The sequence below is a fragment of the Pelobates fuscus genome, chromosome 4 (genome assembly GCF_036172605.1).
Source record: "Pelobates fuscus isolate aPelFus1 chromosome 4, aPelFus1.pri, whole genome shotgun sequence".
Taxonomy (NCBI): domain Eukaryota; kingdom Metazoa; phylum Chordata; class Amphibia; order Anura; family Pelobatidae; genus Pelobates; species Pelobates fuscus.
The window spans coordinates 294,471,828-294,492,210 of NC_086320.1; the positions used below are offsets into that span (position 1 = coordinate 294,471,828).

A 20,383-nucleotide genomic window follows, 5' to 3' on the forward strand; every position below is an offset into this window, starting at 1 on the left:
AATGTGGCGAATTGTTCAAGTCCACACCACCCTCACCCTTGCGTAGTAGGTGGGGGATAATAAAAAAAATGATGTGTGGGTGGATGGAGGCAAATATTATAGTAATGGGCAGACATACCTATTATCCCCCCCAAGCCACCACCCATGGGCAGGGGGAGAGGCTATTTACATGGACACTATAGACTAGTTACCAGAACAACTACAGTTTAATTTAGTTATTATGGTGTGTATAGTATGTCCCTGCAGGCATTTTAATGTAAACACTGCCATTTCAGAGAAAAGGCAGTGTTTACATTACTGTCTAGTAACATCACTCAGACAGCCACTAAAGGTGCTCACTGGGTCAGCAATAACGTTCAGCATCTCCACACTCTGCATAGAGGCACGGAACGTTCCTCATAGAGACATAGAGATGTGTTGATTTAATGCATCTCTATAAAGAAATGCTGGTTGATGAAGCACAGTGTTTTGCCGCACATGTGCATTAGCCTCCCAATGGTTTCCTATGGGAAAGCATTGGATTGACTGAGATCGTCAATTTTTAGGAGGCAAAGCTGGGGTGGAGCTAGATACGGTGGACCAGCGCAGTGCTGAAAAAAGGCAGATTTTAACCCTTTTGGAGTCTGCCACCTAAAATATGTTTTAAAATATGTAGTGTGAGGAATACATGTTTGTATTCTTAACACTAGAGTGTTCCTTTAACAGTATAATAATCATTTTTAGCAGATGTCCATTCCCCCACTCATGAGCTTCAGTTGGGGTAGTTATACAAACCAGCGGCCCGCAAGCCGCTACCCATTTCCCCAACAATAAAATAAAATCTACTTATTCCCACACCCTAATACTAGTAATGTGGGGGTGGGACAATAAATCTAGAATCTAAAATATACCCAAAACACATCCTTTTTTGGTTCCTCTTTTTTAGTATTCTTTTCCTCAAAAAAAGTGCAGAGAAAAAATTCTCAAAAATTCATAACAAACTGATGCTACTGTTAAAATAAATAAAAAAACTAAACCAAAAAAAGATTGCTGTAAATAAAATACTTCTTCACACTGTCATTGCTCCACGCAGACTGATATTTGTAAGCCAATCAGAGCCATGTGACAAGCAAGTCACAAAGTCGAGAGACTTGCGAGGGAATATTCCCATTCCAGTTTAGGGAGACATTAGACTTGTCTGTCAGAGCACTATAAGACAGTAATCTTTACATCCCTTATTATTTAATTGTAAGTGTCAGATCCTTCCTCCCGGTGTTTTTTTACAGTCTAAATCCCATAGATGACGTCTTTCTTAGCAACTGCATAGGTCAGTTGCTATGCCAGTTGCTAGCTAGTCCTTAATTTTAATGAGCAGCCACGAACTGCTCACTGTTTACTAGACATGCCTTCACCCACGGCATGGAGGGTGGGGGCATAATGGATTTTTTTTTTAAATGTAAAACCAGGTTAGCAAAGCACTGGCTAGCGGCCACATCCAAATAATGAATTAAACAAAACAGCTTGTAAACTATCGTTTTGTTTACTTGCTGAGTTGTCTATATGGCATCTCAGAATTACAGAATTTGGATGCATATTACCTTAACAAATTGTAATTTGTCCGAAACTTTTTGCACAAAGTCTACTGTAGAGTGTGCAATATTCTACACTCCCAATATGTTTACATGGATGAATGATCCATGTAAAACTTTGTAATGTGTCATTATTTTAATTGTTTTTGTCTTTCGATAGGAGTTTCTATATAAAATTGATGTTAATCCTGTTTTATTATGCTGATTTTAATAAAATAAAAAGTGCTTGACAGTGAAGGATTATAAGAATACCCCAAGTATTCCAACCTCTCCAGCATTAACAGTGCCTCCCTCTCCCGCCATTTTTAGAGTGCCAGGGTGACGCCAATTCTCCTTAGAAGTATTGTTCAATATCCCTACTCGTGTGCATATAAGTTTTGAAAACAAGAAGGGAAATGCTGTTGGGTTCTGTCACGGCAAGGGTGTATAATTTATTATTACACCCATGGAATATTATCCTTTAATGTAATTTGTGTAGTAAATGGCACAAATTACAGAGATGTTATTGCTGAGGTCAACAGGAGTAAAATTTTTTGAAGCTGGGACCCCCACAGAGGTCAGTTGACAGTTGACATTGCCGTCTAGTCCTTGGGGAAGAGGGATTATTATTATTACGCTGCCTGTGTTTTACCTGTTTTTATCCTGACTACCAGCGGAGATACCGTGATTATACTGCTACTCCGCTACAGTGAGTAATTAGGACGTCTGTATTTTATCCTTTTTGATTTTATCTGTTGTTGGTGTAAATAACTTGTTTATCATATATTGTTATATGCACTGTGACTATTCTTTGTTCATAAGAAACATTCATTTATTAAGTTCTGCCTTTGTCTGGTTAAGAGTCACGTTACCTGAAGAGACTAGTTAGTATTTTTGCAATTCCTTAAATATTGTACTAAGTAATATTTGGTGTGTTTTCTTGTTGATTTACCTGGGGGACCAAGGCACCCCATTTATAAATTGTCTTGGTGGTGGCAGCGTTAAAATAGTAATAGTTATATTATTATGTTTAAGTGTGGGTGGTGTTAAAAAGGGGGGATTTTGTCATTATTTCCCATCTAGTGAAGACAAATAGTGTACTTTAACCCTTTCACCACCACAACTACGTCACACACTCTTGGAGTAGGGTGCGTTCGTGACAGGTTCCTCTTCTTAATAGGGACTTTTGTTTGATTCTTACTTTATAAATTTTGTACTGGGGCTAGAGCTACAGTATTTCCCTGCTGTTGCCAGGGTTCTGGTTAAACAGATCATTTCCTGTGCATGTGGTGAGAGAGGAAGGAACAAGATACTGATTTCTCAAGGAAATTATGGGATCTTGGTGACACACTTATGAAATAGAGATACGTTTTTAGTAAACACCCAATTTGCTATTTCAGATCCTTATTTAGTCTGTGTCCAGCTCTCTATCTGAACTAAGCCCAGGGGTGTAGGGCTGAGCTCTCAGCCAATGAGTTAGCCTTGCAGTGCAAGGCTTAGCTCAGGGGAGGTAATGGGAACTCATAAGCAGGAGCTTCCAGTACGCAATCTGAATTAGTGGAGGCAGTAAGAGGTACAGAGCAAACCCCAGATAAGAAGTCAAACCATTCTAAACCATTTTCCAGGTTGCTGTAGTAGTGATGGTGCTTGGAGTGTTTCTTAAGGGTTAGTAGAGTCTGCATATTGAATTGTACTTATTTGAAATGCTAGATAACTCTTGACTGTAGTTTCAAAGAACATCTCAATATGTTATTCTCTACAATCCTACTTACACACTTGGATTCAATGCCTCGGTAATAAATCGTGCTGCTAAAGAGTAATGATCCATGCCAGCATACAATTGATTGAAGAATCTTGGATGACCTGCAATAAAAGAAAGACCTGTAATTTGATGATAATAGCAATGCTAGTGAAATCCATGAATGAGATATACTCTATTTAATATTTAGCTAAAGGTTTTGTCAGTTGGTATAATCTTTCAACTCGGTTGAAATGTTCTCTGCGTAAAATATTTTGGTGTCAATTAAGTTTTAAAGCAAAGTTAGGAGACAACATTCCTTTAATTCTCCTAACACTATTTTGACCAAGTTAAAGATAATTATTAAATAAAACTCTGCAACATGCTACGATAACAGCCATCTAAGGAGCAAAAAAGATTACAAAAAAAAAAAAGGAAAAGTCTGTACGGCAACTTTGACCAGGCTATGTCATTGACTCCCTTCATGCTGACACAATCCTGGATACCTTTTTTCTCCAACTAAATTTTTTACAGTTCATTTGTGCCATTAGCACTGGATACTTTTAAGTGAAGCAAACTTTCACAGCCAGAAAACGAGGCACCCTGGATGCGGTTTGAAATTCTCAATCTTGTGAGTGTCCACTTTACTAAGCGTACATCATTTAACATTATTGTATTACACTATGCTGTGTTTTATTTTGTTATAGGTATAGCCAGTGTGTGTGGTAGAGTATATATTGTCCTAGAAGGAAGTTTGGTGAGAACTCCTTGGAGAAGCTGTTTCTATAATTCCCATACCAGTTAAGTATTACCCCTGTGGTAGTGGGATTTATCTATATACATTCATTAATTGGGTGCACAGAAAAAGAGAACTGATGGAAACATTACTATACTGGTAGTTTATCCAAATCCTCTAGTCAAACTCATTTCTTTACTGCCATTTTAACCATTTTGAAAACACTACCCTTTATAGATAGACAACTTTTTGGTCAGATTTTGGTTGGCTTTTTTTCCCCAAGACAACCACCTACCTGTCCCCACGTGAATGGGAAACCAGAGATCAGCAGATAAGCAGAAATGCTAGCTTTATTTCAATACTGTAGTCGTGTAAAATTATAGATTAATGTTAAAATAGAAGAGCATCCTCCTTCCATTTTTTTTATTTTTATTTTTTATTTTTGTGGCTAATATTTAATTTTCAACATTTCAAATTTTCCCTAATTCTTCTGTGTTGTAAATATGTTTATTTGATATTGTTTGTTTTGTTTGTTTAGTGGTAGGGGTTGTTTGTGGTTATGGCTAGTGCTCTTCTAGGCTTCAAAACATGATCTGCCGACTGAAATAATAGTATATAAATTATATATATATATATATATATATATATATATATATATATATATATATACTCAAAGTGTAATGTAAGAAAACTAAACAATATAAGCAAACTTTAAGTTAGAAACATGCTAAATACAGTAATACTGTAAGTAAGTAAAGTTGGTTGTCGGGTGCTATTTGTTCTGTAGCACTAAGAAGGAAATAAGTCAAAATATTGCATATTGTGCTAAAGTCTAAAAAGTAAATTATCATATTGCTTTTCAACATTGTTCAATGGATCTTTAAAGCTTGGATGAATGAATGGATTCACATATAAACAATTCTGTCATATTTCCAATTAACCTTATCACTTTAAGTCTCTTTTCCCCAGCTTAGCTCCCATCTACATCACTGTACTGCCAGACTTCTTTATTAGCTGACCAGGAAGGCAGAGGCATGCAATCAAAGGAATTTATGTTATTATTTGTCAATTCATCATCCTGTTGTATCGCTTCTGCTGCTAGTACAAAAAATATAAATAAGTTCTTTTTAAAGATGCCAACAAAAATTGCGATGGAAAGGAGGAGTGGGGGTTGTGTATGTGTGTTTTGCAGAGTCCCTAGTCTCCAGGCAGCTCCAGTACATACAAATTCCTGTCTGTCTGAGATTAATGTGAGTTATAATCTTGGATGTAGGCTGCTGCATGCAGCTAACAGAATGCAATTTAGTTATTTTCTGAGCAGGATTAATATAAACATCTGCATAAACAGTTTCTATCTGGGAACAGGGAACTGTACTCCCATTAATCCACCTGTATATGCAGTGGCGTACACATGACCTATGGGAAAATTGATCCGTGCCGCCCCCCGCACGCTTACTCTGCGCAGGCCGGGGCCGCAACACATGGCGGCGGGCACCTGGTCGCAGGGGTTGCAGGGCTGCGACCGCGGTATGTACACCAGTGCATGCAGATGCACGCACACTTAAAGGACCACTACAGACACCCAGATCACATCAGCTCAATGAAGTGGCCTGGGTGCCAGGTCCCTCTAGTTTTAACCCTGCAGCTGAAAGCATAGCAGTTTCAGAGAAACTGCTATGTTTCACTGAGGGTTAATCCAGCCTCTAGTGGCTGTCTCACTGACAGCCGCTAGAGGAGCTTCCGCGATTCTAAGACAACGAACGTCCATAGGATAGGATTGAGTAATGCTTTCCTATGGGCGGTTTGAATGCTGCACGGCTCTTGCCGTGCATGCGCATTCGGAGCTGAGCGGCGGAGGGATCTCCAGCGCCAAGGGAGTCCGGCGCTGGAGAAAGGTAAGTGCTGAAGACACACACACATTCTCACGAACAGACGCATACACACTAGCTAACAGACACACACATTTACTGACAGAGACACACTCAGCGACAGACATACATACACACTCACTTACAAAACATACACTCTCACTGACAAACACACACTCACTAACAGACATCAAACAGACTCACTAACACAAACACACTCAGTAACAGACACACAGTAACACACTCACTGACACTCACTAGCAGACACACACTCAACAGACACACTCACTGACACTCACACTAACACACACACTAACACTCACAGTAACACTAACACACACAGTAACACACACACTAACACTCACAGTAACAGTAACACACACAGTAACACTAACATACACTAACACTCACAGTAACACTAACACAGACAATAACAATCACAGTAACACACACACTAACACACACACACTAACACTCACAGTAACACTAACATACAGTAACACTAACACACACACTAACACTCACAGTAACACTAACACACACACTAACACACACAGTAACACTAACACTCACAGTAACACTCACAGTAACACTCACAGTAACACTCACAGTAACACTAACACACACACACTAACACTCACAGTAACACTAACACACACACACACACTAACACATTTTTTTAAATTTAATACCCCCAGCCTCCTTACCTTTTGGAGTGCTGAGGGGATTCCCTGGGGTCCAGTGGTGCTGCTGGGCTCCTGGGGGGCCGGTCACCCGGCGGGCAGTCAGGCTGGCGGGCGCGCGAGGGAGCACTCTCCCCTGAGTGCTTCCTCTTCAGCTCCCTCGCGCGCCGCGTACTGATACCGGCGCCGGAAGATGACGTCATCCAGGAGAACAGGCTGGCCCAGTGCGTACATACCGGGTCGCAGGGGCGGCCGGGCCCCCTGGTGGGCCGGGCCCGGTCGCAGCCACGACCCCTGCGGCCCTGGTATGTACGCCACTGTGTATATGGTGCTGTCCTAAGATTAAAGGAACCTGATATAAACCTTAAAGGGAAATAATAGTGCTAGTTAAACAAAGTTGTTTTCCCAGCACTATAATGACCTATTGTGCCCCCTTCCCTCTCGTTTCCCCCTTGTGGTGCTGAAGGGGTTAAAAAACCCTTTACTACTTACCCGTGTCGTGCTGGTTCAGTCTCTGCCTCTACTCTTCATTAGAGCCGCAATCACATTAGGACTTCTCCCATAGGAAACCATTGTATAATATATTCATATGGAGTTTTGAGTGACACTGGATGTACTCGTGCAAAGTGTGAGGAGGTCCAGCCGCAGTTAGGCGACCAAAAGTCACCTAACCACCCAGAAGTTCCTCTAGTGGCGGTCTGGTAGACAGCCACTAGAGGTGGAGTTAACCCTGCATGGTAATTATTGCAGTTTATCAAAAACCGCAAAAATTACAATTGCAGGCTTAAGGGGCCTGGGATAGTGCACACAGACCACTTCAATGAGCTGAAGTGGTCTGGGTACCTATAGTGTCCCTTTAACACTCCTCTTATACCAACTGTTAACACCAATTATATCCCAATCATGAAAAAATACATAACAATATAGAATGCATTAAGGGAAAACAAGGCCACCTGAGGATTATGTGATGTTTTTTTGATGAGGCATATGTACCAGTAAAGCTTGGATGCCATTTGTGGATAAACGGTTGTTAGTTAATTAAATACAGCAGGTAAAAATAACTGTTGCTCACAGAGAGTCTACATATTTGGCAGAACCCTTGTATAGGGTAGAGACAGATTTGTGAATGAAACAATGTGAATTTAAAGGATACATGGTAACTTTTAAAGAATAGCCGTACTATTTTATTTCCCCTTATGAGTGGTTTTATCTCAGTGAGGTCATTAATATAAAGTATGCTGCCTATAACTGATTTTCCCATGTAAGAAACTTTTCTAAAACAAATAACACTTTGCATTATTTGATAGAAGTGAAAAAACTGTTTTGAGCAGGATATTATAAATAAATAGAATTTGTAGTAATAATATATATACTAATCTTGCATATATAGATTGCAAAATATGTATTTTTCAAGGAATATATATATCCCTTCGAAGGGACATTCCAGACCCCTAAAGCAATTTAGCTTGCTGAAAAGCTTTATTTGTATAGAGTGTGACCTATTTTTTTTATTATTTTTTTTCAGGAAGAAGTGCAGATTTAATAGAAATTTAGACTTTTATAAATTATACTGGAACTCAAGAGGTAGCAGTTGCTTACAGCACCTGTCTTGCAAAGACTTCTCATTGAGCTGCATTGGGAAGTCTGTGATTGGACAGCCACAGAAAGACTGGGCGGGTTTAGAAGAGGAGGGCTTGCAAAATCAGCAGACAAGAGAAATGCAGTGTTTGCAAGCTGTTTTTAGATATGCCAATGACAAAACGCATAATTATATGAATATATGTTTTTATTTGGAGTATATCTAATAAACAGTGATTTTATTTATTTTGTATTTGGGCAAAAGAGTGTCCCTTTAAAATTTGTGGGGAGAGTATACTAAGTAATAACACTAATGTCTCAGCTTGTAGAAGTTTGTTACTTGAATGACAGACTTCTAAGAGAATCTGAATATGTAATTATATCTATATGACAGCTGTTCAATATCCACCATTAATCCGATGAACAAGATGAATTTGCATTCTGTTCTTTCAAAGCATCTATGAAAACAAAATGTTTTTGTTTAAAGTGGAACAAACTGTCAGTTTTAAACAAATATTGTTTCTTCTTTCAGAACTGCCTATATCTTAATCTTGTACTAAAATTTAACTAAAATCCTTTTTAATTTAATAGTGATGCTTAAAGGTAAACGTCAGACACCTATTTTAATGTATATTATAAATTGTGGCAAAAATAAGATATATATTTTCTAAACTTTGCAAAAAGTTGATTTTCACAATGAGAAGACGCCAGCGTCCATAGGAAAGCATTGAGAATGCTTTCCTATGGACTGACTGAATGCGCGGCTCTTGCCACGCATGCGCAATCAGCTGATGATGTCCAAAGGAGGAGGAGAATCCCCAGCGCCGAGGGAGCCCGGCGCTGGAGAAAGGTAAGATTTTAACCCCTTCCTCCCCATTCAGCCTGGCGGGAAGGGGGCCATGAGACATCAGAGATAGGTATTTGCACCATAACCACTTTAACAAGAGGAAGTGGTTATGGTGCTAAAGTGATCCTTTAATAGTAGCATTTACCATGGGCGTCCGCAAGGGGAGGCAAGGGGGGGGGGCACTTGCGCTCCCCCCGCCACCCGGATTTTTCAGCTTGTCCTGTATTTTTATTTTTAGATTCAGAATATACTGCAATACTGGCGCCGGCCAGTATGTGGTGAAAGGCCGGGATAAGAAGCTACATCCATCTTATCTCTGCTACTCTCTCCTGACTGAATCCGCAGGGGAGCAGCACATGCAGCCAGCAACTCCCAGACTGCAGAGACAGACTCAGGTAAGTGAGGGATGGGGGGTGCAGCCTACAGATCTGGTAATTGAGGGATGGGGGGTGCAGGCTACAGATCAGGTAAGTGAGGTATGGGGGCAGCCTACAGATCAGGTAAGTGAGGGATGGGGGGCAGACTATAGATCAAGTAAGTGAGGGATGGGAGAGCAGCCTACAGATCAGGTAAGTGAGGGATGGGGTGGCAGCCTATATATCAGCTAAGTGAGGGATGGGGTGGCAGCCTATATATCAGCTAAGTGAGGGATGGGGTGGAAGCCTATATATCAGGTAAGTAAGGGATGGGTGGGCACCCTATAGATCAGGTTTGTGAGGGATGGGAGAGCAGCCTTTAGATCAGGTAAGCGAGGGATGGGGTGGCAGCCTATAGATCAGGTAAGTGAGGGATGGGGTGGCAGCCTATAGATCAGGCAAGTGAGGGATGGTGGGGGCAGTCTACAGATCAGGTAAGTAAGGCATGGGGGACAGCCTACAGATCAAGTAAGTGAAGGATGGGAGAGCAGCCTACAGATCGGGTAAGTGAGGGATGGGGTGGCAGCCTATATATCAGGTAAGTAAGGAATGGGGGGGGGGCAGCCTACAGATTAGGTAAGTGAGGGATGTGGGAGACAGCCTACAGGAAGGGTCAGCAAGGAGCAGGAAGTTAAAGTAAGAGAAGGAGCAGAAAGGAGAAGGAACAGAAATTAGCAGGAAGGGACATCAAGGAGCTGGAAGGAGCAGCAAGGAGCACAAAGGTAAAGTAAGAGAAGGAGCACAAAGGAACAGAAATGAGCAGGATGGGTCTGCAAGGAGCATGAAGGGTCAGCAAGGAGCAGGAATGGGTAGGAAGGGTCAGCAAGGAGCTGGAAGGTAAAGCAGCACAAAGGTAAAGTAGAAGGAGCAGAAAGGGTCAGCAAGGAGCTGGAAATGACAGCAAGGAGCAGGAAGGGACATGAGGAGCACAAAGGTAAAGTAGGAGAAGGAGCAGAAAGGAGAAGGAACAGAAATGAGCAGGAATGGACATCAAGGAGCAGAAAGGGTCTGCAATGAGCTGGAAGGGGTAGGAGCACAAACATAAAGAAGGACAAGGAGCAGTAAGGGTCAGCAAGGAGCAGGAAGGGTCTGCAATGAAAAGGAAGGGTCTGCAATGAGAAGGAATGGTCTGCAAGAAGCAGAAAGGGGCAGAAGGAGCACAGAGGTAAATTAGGAGAAGTGGCAGCAAGGAGCACAAAGGTAAAGTAGGAGAAGGAGCAGAACTGACTAGAAATGAGCAGAAATGGTCAGCAAGAAGCAGAAAGGGTCTGCAAGGAGCAGAAAGGGGCAACAGGAGCAGGAAAAGACAGAAGGAGCACAAAGGTGAAGGAGCACAAAAAATCAGAAGGAACACAAAAGTAAAGTAAGAGAAGGAGCAGAAAGAAACAGGAAGGGGCAGCAAGGAGCAGAAAGGGGCAGCAAGGAGCAGAAAGGGGCAGTAAGGAGCTGGAGGGGGCAGAAGGAGCACAACGGGCAGAAGTAGCAGAACAGGGCAGCAAGGGACACCAAGGAGCAGAAATGGGCAGCAAGGAGCTGGAAAGGGCAGCGAGGAGCAGAAAGGGACAGAAGGAGCACAAAGGTAAAGTAGGAGAAGGAGCAGCAAGGAGAAGGAACAGAAATGAGCAGGAAGGCACATCAAGGAGCAGAAAGGGTCAGCAAGGAGCTGAAATGGGCAGAAGGACCACAAAGGTAAAGTAGGATAAGGACCAGAAATGAGCAGGAAGGGTCAGCAAGGAGCAGAAATGGGCAGCAAGAAGGAGGAAGGGAATGCAAGGAGAAGGGAGGGTCTGCAAGGAGCAGAAAGAGGCAGCAAGGAGCAGAAATGGGTAGCAAGGAGCAGGAAGGGACACAAGGAGCACAAAGGTAAAGGAGCAGAAGGAGCAGAAAAGGGTAGCAAGGAGCTGGAAGTAGCAGAAGGAGCTCAAAGTTAAAGTAGGAGAAGGAGCAGAACGGAACAAGAAGGGACAGAAAGTAGCAGAAAGGGGCAGCAAGGAGCACAAAGGTAAAGTGGGAGAAGGAGCAGAAAGGGTCTGCAAGGAGCAGAAAGGGATCAGAAAGAGAAAGGAGCCAAAGGGCGCAAAAGAAGCAGAAAGTAGCAGAAAGGTAAAGGAGCAGAAGGAGCCAAGGAGGAGAGAAGACAGTGTCAGAAGAAAAAGAAGACTGTGTCAAATGAAGGAGAAGAAAATGAGATTGGAACAGGAAGGACACGTGAAGTGAACCCTCCACTTTATTCTGGACACCACATCATAAGGCTTTGGTACCTGGGCCTGGCACCTGTGTTCACTTTTATTTACTGAGTGTCAGGAAGCACAGAGTGCTGCTGGGTAGGGGTGCTGCTGATTGGCTAGAGTAGTCAGCTGGCACTCTAAGCCAATCAGTAGCTCCCCATTCATAAAAAAAAGTAAAACATTTTTATGAATCGGGAACTAGCGATTGGCTTAGAGCGTCAACTGACCACTCTAGTCTATGGGCGGCACCCAGGCCTGCCTTCAATCTGCACTTCCTGATACTCTGTTTCAGAAACCGAATACCACTGAGCGACCTGGAGATCTGGAGGTGGAGGAAGCCTTTGGGATTAAACCATTTGAGAGTGGTTTAACCCCTTAAAGGAACGAGAGCGCCCAGCTTTATGTTATAACGACTATGCCCCTTCCCTTTCATGACACGGTCAAAAAGGGACCAAGCATGGATGTCATTAAATTATGCCCCCCTTCCCCCCCCCCGGAAAAATTCCTGCGGACACGCATGCATCTAACATACTAAAAATGAAACGAAAAGGGCAATGATCATTGTTGCTGTTTCTATGTCCTTTTTATTAGTCGCCAAACAAGATAGCTGATGGGCATCTTCTAGTAAGATAGGTAAAAGAAGTCTGTTATACTGGAAAAAGATTTGCAGAAGATCCCTCTGACATCAGCTGACTTGTAAAACTGTCTGACACATTTGAATTTTAGCACTTTACAGCTTGTAATTTTAGCATACATCCTGCTTTAGCTTATTTTTATCCACAGAAATACTTCTTCTAAAATAATATATCTTCCTTACAATCTGACAAAAGTGAACTTAATAACAGTCACTCTCAGCTTTGTTTTTTTAGCCAATATAAACGCGGTTTGCGAAGAATAAAAACATCTACTAAACTGTGTAAGGCGTTTGTGACAATTTAATGAAAATACTGGGCTTTATTACAAGATATGAACTTGGCCTGGTAACTGAATAGCAGATCTCCCATTGACCTTTATGAGAAAATTATTTTTCGATTACTAGAGATGCACTTATTTTTTGTACTACTATCTACCCCATAACATTGAAAAAAGCATGCCACAGTATTGTATGTGTATTCACACATACAAAGAGATTAAATACAAAAAAGAGAGATTTGTTTTGTTTAGTATTTAAAATAATAGTGGCGTTAAGTCCATACGCACACATGCATACATGTAGGGATACTACAGACTGTAGAAAGGGGAGTCTGTAGAAATTACCAGCAGATTCCTTATTCCCATACCAGTTAGTTTTATTTTATATTTTATGTCTTTCTGACCATATTCTCCTTAAAATACCTACTATTACTACGACTATTAAAACAACTACTACTACAAATGCTGCCACTCGTGCTCCTACTATTACAGCTACTACTAGCACCACTACAACTTATTTAACCACATAGTAATGTTTTGGCAAAATTTGAGTGAATGAAATAAAATAGACTTTGCGTATGTTTTATAGTGTAGGCATTTTTACACATATTTGCAATCTAACGGAACAATATAACTGAGCTCTCTCTGAACAACTATATACTTTGCTGATCTCTACTTCCTTTTTGTCAATGGCTACCATCGAATAGTGTGAAAATAAATAAAGATAGTGCCAGATAGTGATAAAGCAAGCCACTCAAAATACTGAGTTTGTCTATTCAGAAAAAGTCCTTATATTTAGAAAATATTGCACTTACCAAAGGTTTCAAGTGTGAGGATTTAGTAAATATATTTAAAAAGGTCAAGACAAAACAGAATCGGGGTTATTCAGTAAAGTGGGAATTGTTGGGAATTGAAAGGAATTCCTAATAAAATTTAACATTTAAGACCTAAGTAGCTGAACTGGAAGCAAAGGTGGCATGGAGAAATTCCCCAATTTGGCTATTTTGTCCTTTAATCTGAAATTCACTTTGGATGCACGACAATTTTCACTTTAGTCAGTAACCCTGTATGTGTACATTAAATGAACTAGAAGATATATGGCCATTTTAAACCTGGTGGTCTTTAGACTGAAGATTGAGCCAATGACGAGGACTCACTCTCCTTTCAAACATACATAGCACAGGTCAGGCTCTAGAACAGGGATAGGCAACCTTCGGCACTCCAGATGTTGTGGACTACATCCCCATAATGCTCTTACACCCGTAATGCTGGCAAAGCATCATGGTTGGTGTAGTCCAAAACATCTGGAGTGCCGAAGGTTGCCTGTGCCTGCTCTAGAACAAGCAACCATGGTAATTATTTACATACAATGCTTTGTTATGGACATTTAATTTCACACTTGGCACAGAGCAAGAACTCTCCCAATGATGGAAGCTTTTACATTGAATTTTATAGACAGCGTATTAGATGCTTAACAGATATAATAACTCAATGATTTGAACTACATGTTTATAACTATTACAATTGTAGAAAGCAAGAAGTGGGACTATAAAGTCCTGGGCAGGAGAGTAATAGAATAGGGGAGGGATCCCTACCTTTAATAATCCTAAGGGAAGACAAGAATAAAATAAGATAGGAAAAAATAGGGAGACTAAGGTAGTAAGAGGAATGTGTAAATACACATCCAAAAAACAAAATCAATATCCAGCTGAGAAAAACAGCCTGACAGGTCCTCTAACTGGGATACAAGTCTAGGCTGCGTTTGATCTAAGCCTAATAGAAAGAATAACCGGGTGGACAGAGGTACAATAGCGAAAAACTGGGCTAAAATGAAGAGGTAAAAAGACAGGAACCACTGGTAATAGAATGCTGTCCCTATTTGCCTCGGCACTGTGGAGAACCCCTGGTGCCTACCCGAACCCTACTCCCTGCCTGTCCTAGTAGCTAAAAGTATTAAATTAAATCAATCCATAAGTGCTACCAAAAAGTGATAAAATAAATTATAAAGAAAAAATAAATAAAGTAAAGCTCGACGCGCGTTTCGGCGTTTCCGCACGCAGTCGTCAAGAGCAATGAACTTTGGGATCTCCCTGTATCGATTTAAATACCTGTTGTAGCAATCAACTTCTTAAGTGTTGAATGCTGTGTACGTCACGTATGTATTTCCCTGCCGTATTTCCTGGCTGTTGATTGGTCTACAACCGCTCAGGGCCCCCCTGTATCTCTGGCGTTCACATTAAGTGACCTATGATCGTGACGTGATCGGGAAGGCGTGGTGGCAGGATACGTTCATTGGGCCATACCCATGTGGGGAAAGGGGAGTCTGTAGAATGGGAGTGGTAAGTCCGCGTCATCAAGTGACGACTATGTCATATGAGTGGAGACCTCCCATTTCTGAGAAGCTGAATGAATACCGCAATCTTTAATTGATTAGGGCATTCTCCTACCGATCATCATCATCTGATAAACGGAGATAATGATAGGGGAATACAAATTACCATGGTCAATATGTCCAGCGGATGATACAATAACAAGGGCCATTGTTCTAGCACAGGCATAGGCAACCTTCGGCACTCCAGATGTTGTGGACTACATCCCCCATAATGCTCCTACACCCATAATGCTGGCAAAGCATCATGGGAGGTGTAGTCCAAAACATCTGCGGTGCCGAAGGTTGCCTATGCCTGTTCTAGCATAAGGTTCTAGCATTCCCCCAAACTTCTTACACTAGTCTAACAGTCATACTTCTCTGTCTCTTTGAGTAAGTCCTACTCGGCCTAGCGCCTAGGAGAATTTAAAGTGATTTAAACTGGATTACTGCTGTATACTGATGATTTAACTGCTAAATAGCGCTTTTACTGTATACATGTTGTGCTTCTCTACTGAACCCCTCCCCCAACCACTGCATTCAATTCTACAGAATAAAACTGCTTACCTATCAACATTTTACATGGCCAGAAGGTATGGGGGGTTGCTAGGGGTAGGCTGTTCTGATAAATTTTTGGTGATTTATTAATACAGTTAAAATGTAATTCTACATGTGTATTTATTTATCATTTTAAAATAATTAAGGGGGGTTTTAGAATCATATGTTTGAGGATCTGCCTGATAACCCAGGCAGTACCACTGCAGCCAATCTGTCATGTACGTTAACCCGAGTCATGTGATCACGATGACATCCACGTATAGGCTGCAGGAGGACTGCCTCAGTTGTCAGGCAGTGATCCTGATTGGATCTGGCGACTGGCGAGAATGGTAAGTATAGAGGCTGCAGGGAGGGCAGGGCCATCTTTAATGCAGCTGCCCCAGGCCCTGTTACTGCTGGGGGCTCCGTTTGCCCTCTGCTCGCAATAATATCTTTTGGGATCAACCATGCACTTAGGCCCCCCCGGTGGACTTATGTCATCATGGGCCCAGTCGGGCACTGTGGCCCTTTAACAGTGCGACAGAGCCCCTTGTTTTTCGGCAGCCTGGGAGAAAGTGACGACTGGTCAGAAATCTTGTATACTAAAGCAGAGATCACAAAATTCCATGTCCATTACTACTCATGTTTTTCAATACTTTCAATGCAATATACTGGTACTTTTCATTTTTTCTCATCCATGAAGAAAAGTGTGCGAATATATCATACAAATAATATCAAAAAAGAGAACTATGAAATAATCTAACTCTGTCCAATAGTTAGCACAAGCCTTTATAACATAGTGATACGTTATTTTGAAATTAAAGACCTTTTCTCATATGTCTGAGAAATGCACAAAATTGAGCTCTATCATTTATCTATGAAGGTGTAAGTATATTTTGTCATTCTCGTGCTTTTCAATTCCACATACAATTCTAATGGAATGGATTATTGTATTAAAAAATTGACTCAATTTCAGACTATCCAAGAATGATGAGTGCAGTTCATCAGCTATAACGGAGTCACTATGCTTTGTGCTTTTGACAGGTTATTTCACAGTTAAATTTTTATAAAGGACATTGTACTTTCTCTGCTGGACTGCAAGGTGGATGAAATTGAATGAGAGAAGATGATTAGTCCATAGAGAGGGTTGTAAGCCCTAAGAAAGGGAGGGGCAATGTTATTGACATGTTATTTACAAAAAAGAATTCAAAGCGAAGATCAAATGTAAGGCCAGGTTAGCTTAACTGAAAGCATAGCTACCTTATAGATTTTTTCCCCCAGAATTTTAACTCACTTTAGCAAGTAACCATGATCACAGGTTAAAGGAAAAATATAGGGTCACGGAAACAAACATGTATTCCTGACCATTTAGTGTTAAAACCACCATCTAGAACCCCTAAATATAATACAATCTTACTTCTATTTAAATATGCTGCTGCTGGCTCTGCCCCTGATCTGCCTGCTTGGCTGACATCAACAGAAGTGATTCTCTGAGCCAATAACAATGATGTCCCATAGGATTGGCTGAGATTGTCAAGGAGGCAGATCAAGGGCAGAGCCAACACAAGCTAAACACAGCCATGGCCAATCAGCATCTCTCTATGAGGAAAGTTCAGTGTCTGCATGCAGAGGATGGAGACACTGAATGTCAGTTCTGCACAGTGTGCAGCACTGCCCCAGGAAACACCTCTAGCAGCAATCTGAGGAGCGGCCAGTGGAATTATCCCTAATGTAAACACTGCTTTTTCTTTGCAAAAACAGTTTACTACAAAAAGCCTGAATGGAATGATTATACACACCAGGACAAATACAATAAGCTGTGGTTGTTCTGGTGGCGATAGTGTCCCTTTAAACTCTTCACCACTTTCCATTGGCGAGTAAAAATGTATTGGCACCTGTAAATTTTGCCCCTGCAGGTAGACTTTTACCCCAGGAGGATATTCTATGGTTTGCAGTGGCATGTAACTTGTAAGGCATGGTTAGTAGCATAGGACTACAAGTTGTAAGCTCTGAACCTGATAGTATCACTGAATTGAATTAGATGTGTATACCTTAAGAAACTTATGTGTGCATCTAAAAGGCTTCTTCAATTAACTATTTTTATTGGTATTATGGAAAATATGCCTATGCCACTAGCTAGACTCCTGCCCAAGGACAATGGGCCACATAACCGACCACTCTATCCCTTAAAATACTCTGTTCGTACATTTTCCCTTTTTCAGTTCGGTTACAGAACAAACCCACGAATTGCCTCTCTATCGGACTAGCTCTGGGTTTGTTAACCTCTGTTAACCTCTCCTTACACCTCCATCACACTTTCTAATCCCAAGTGTTTGGATGGGTGGCTGCCATTCGCATGTACGAACACGTGGGAAATGAGTTGGCGGCCATCTTGTCGCACGAACGCAGGCAGCAGTGTTCGTTAGTCGACTGCATGGAACTGAAATCGAACGGACTAACTCGCGAACACCGTTGAACTTCCATCCTCACCTGCTGTTGTTTCCGTACACCTCAGAAGAACGCTGTTTGGTAGGATTGTTTGCATGAACTAGGCGACCAATCACTGTAATGCAGCTCCCTGTACCCCTGGCTGGGTACCTTTGCCAAGGACCGCTTCCTAGCTGGAACAGGGGACAAACCTCAGCACCCTTGCATTCGTTCGCCATGGCTTGACTGGGGTCGTGGAACCGCTCCCTCCTGAAGCCGAATGAGGAATTCCCTCTAGGTACCCCCAGGCACTGGATGACACTCAGTCCTGGGAGCTCTAGTCCTTACAAGGACATTCCCCGTTGAATCCTCCACACTGGAACAGTGATTAAAGAATAGCCCTTTCCGCTCCCAGTAACCAGACGACACATGTCTGGGAGTACAAGCTGGAATGTTTAATCGAGGCCAAGTGGCCTCCTTTTATACACAATGCACAGCAATAATTACATTATGTAGAACACACCCACAATATACAGTCTTCCTTCAGGTTCATATGTAAACTCCTCCCCTTAATTCCTGTAGCTGAGACATAATTGAGTCTAAAGGACCTTAATTTGATTATCTCTCAGTTACAGGAAAATATACACAAAATCATAAAACACCCCAAAACATAATAAAAATACTTAATAACCTTATAAATAATACATCTTCAAACATCACTGATCTGAGCACCCAAGTTGTGCCAATTGCACTCAGATCCATGCAATACAGGGGAATCGCCACCGTGTTAAAGTTCTCACCAGCCGCACACGTGGTCCTATTCCCAAAACAGTTCCAGAGCATTTGGTGCTTTTGCCGGTCAACTTTCCATGGGCTCCAGCGGACGAACTACAGGATATTCTGCCTGGATCCCAAGCAGCGTTTTTTCCCCATAGTCTCAGGCACCTTCCCTCCAAAAATCGTTCTCCTAGTCATTTTCAAAGTGGTCCAAAACGCAGGACCAAGTTGACCGGTAACCGCATGGCCCCCTAGCCGAAAACAGTTCCATAGAATCATAACTAAATGCCACTTGGGACCGACTGGGATCTGCAACGTCTTCATACCGAAAATAGTTCCAGGCCATTTGCGGCTAGGTCCCCCGGAAGTCTATTCGCAGTTTTGGTTCATGTGAACTGCTGCCAGGGAGCTAGCGTTTGGTTCTATGCGCACGATTGGAAAGTGCCGAATCGTGCTGGGGAACCAAGGGGAATAAAATATGGGTCTTTACAGTCGTTGACCTGGCCCATAGTCGGTGGGCAGAAGGACAGCTTCCACACTCCTCCAGGAGTCCGTGGCAAATGTCTGTGGCGCTTTTTACATATCTTCCCCCTCCAATCGGTCTGGTTCTGCGTTAGTCTGGTGACTCTTCCCAAAAGGGTTAGCTGTAAAGAGGGGCCTCTTGCCACAAGCAGTATTTGTAAATCCAGGGACCTGCTTGGGAGGAAAAATTGCTGCACTCCACGTAGACCAATTTGTCGCTGGGGATGAAGGGTGCAATTCTCCTCTCTAGGTGATTACTCCTGCTGCAGGGGAGTGGGACCAGCTGTCCCCACTGCCAGTAACTTGCACTGCCGATGGGTTGTCGGCTCTTCCTGTAAAAAGCCCTGCCACTGGGGAGAGAGACCGGCCATCTCCTCTCCCTGAAACACACACTGCTGCTGGGAATGGAGGACGATACTCTCCTCTCCCTGGGCTGCACACTGCCGCTGGGGAGTGAGACCGACCATCTCCACTCCCGGTAACACAAACTGCCGCTGGGGAGTGAGACCGACCATCTCCACTCCCAGTAACCCCTGCTGCTTTTGGGGAGTGAGACCTACTGTCTCCACTCCCTGTATAGTACCCTGCTGCTGGGAAGAGAGGATGATACCCTCCTCTCCCTGTAGTGCATACTGCCGCTGGGAAGAGGGACCGGCCGTCTCCTCTCCTTGTAACACACACACTCCTGATGGGGAGTGAGACCGACTGTCTCCACTCTCAATAACTCGCCCTGCCGCTGGGAAGTGGGATCCGTTGTCTCCACTCCCTGTAACTCACCCTACCGCTGGGGATGGAGGACAATATTCTCCTCTCCCTGTAACCCTGTCTGCAGCTGGTAAGAGAGACCGACCGTCTCCTCTCCCAATAACTCATTCGACCACTGGGGTAGAAGGACAACACACTTCTCTCCCAATAACTCACTCGGCCGTTGGGGAGGGGGACCGACTGTCCCCACTCCTGACGTCTCCATTTGTGGTTGGAGATCTGGAAGGCTGCCCAGCATTCCTGTAGGGCCGGTGGAGAGTCATATCTCCACCTCCCAACTTGGGGTCTTCCCAGGACCAGTCGATAAGGTCTCTTATTTCTGGGGCTAGTTGGGAAGTAGGTGGTACAGTGCCTGGGTCTCCTGATGACAGGCTTAGCTGCTAGGGAGGAGGGACAAAACTCAACACTCCCGGTGGTATACAGTCCATAAGCCC

The 20,383-nt window shown here is 42.6% G+C and overlaps 1 protein-coding gene across 1 annotated transcript in view; it reads right to left on the minus strand.

Moving 5' to 3' along the window:
• The window catches only part of GADL1 (glutamate decarboxylase like 1), a 270,173-nt gene that overhangs the window by 178,142 nt on the left and 71,648 nt on the right, over positions 1-20,383 (minus strand). The window contains exon 4 of the mRNA XM_063452215.1: positions 3,320-3,410. Within this exon, the coding sequence (XP_063308285.1) occupies positions 3,320-3,410 (91 nt within the window). The remainder of the gene's footprint in view (positions 1-3,319; positions 3,411-20,383) is intronic.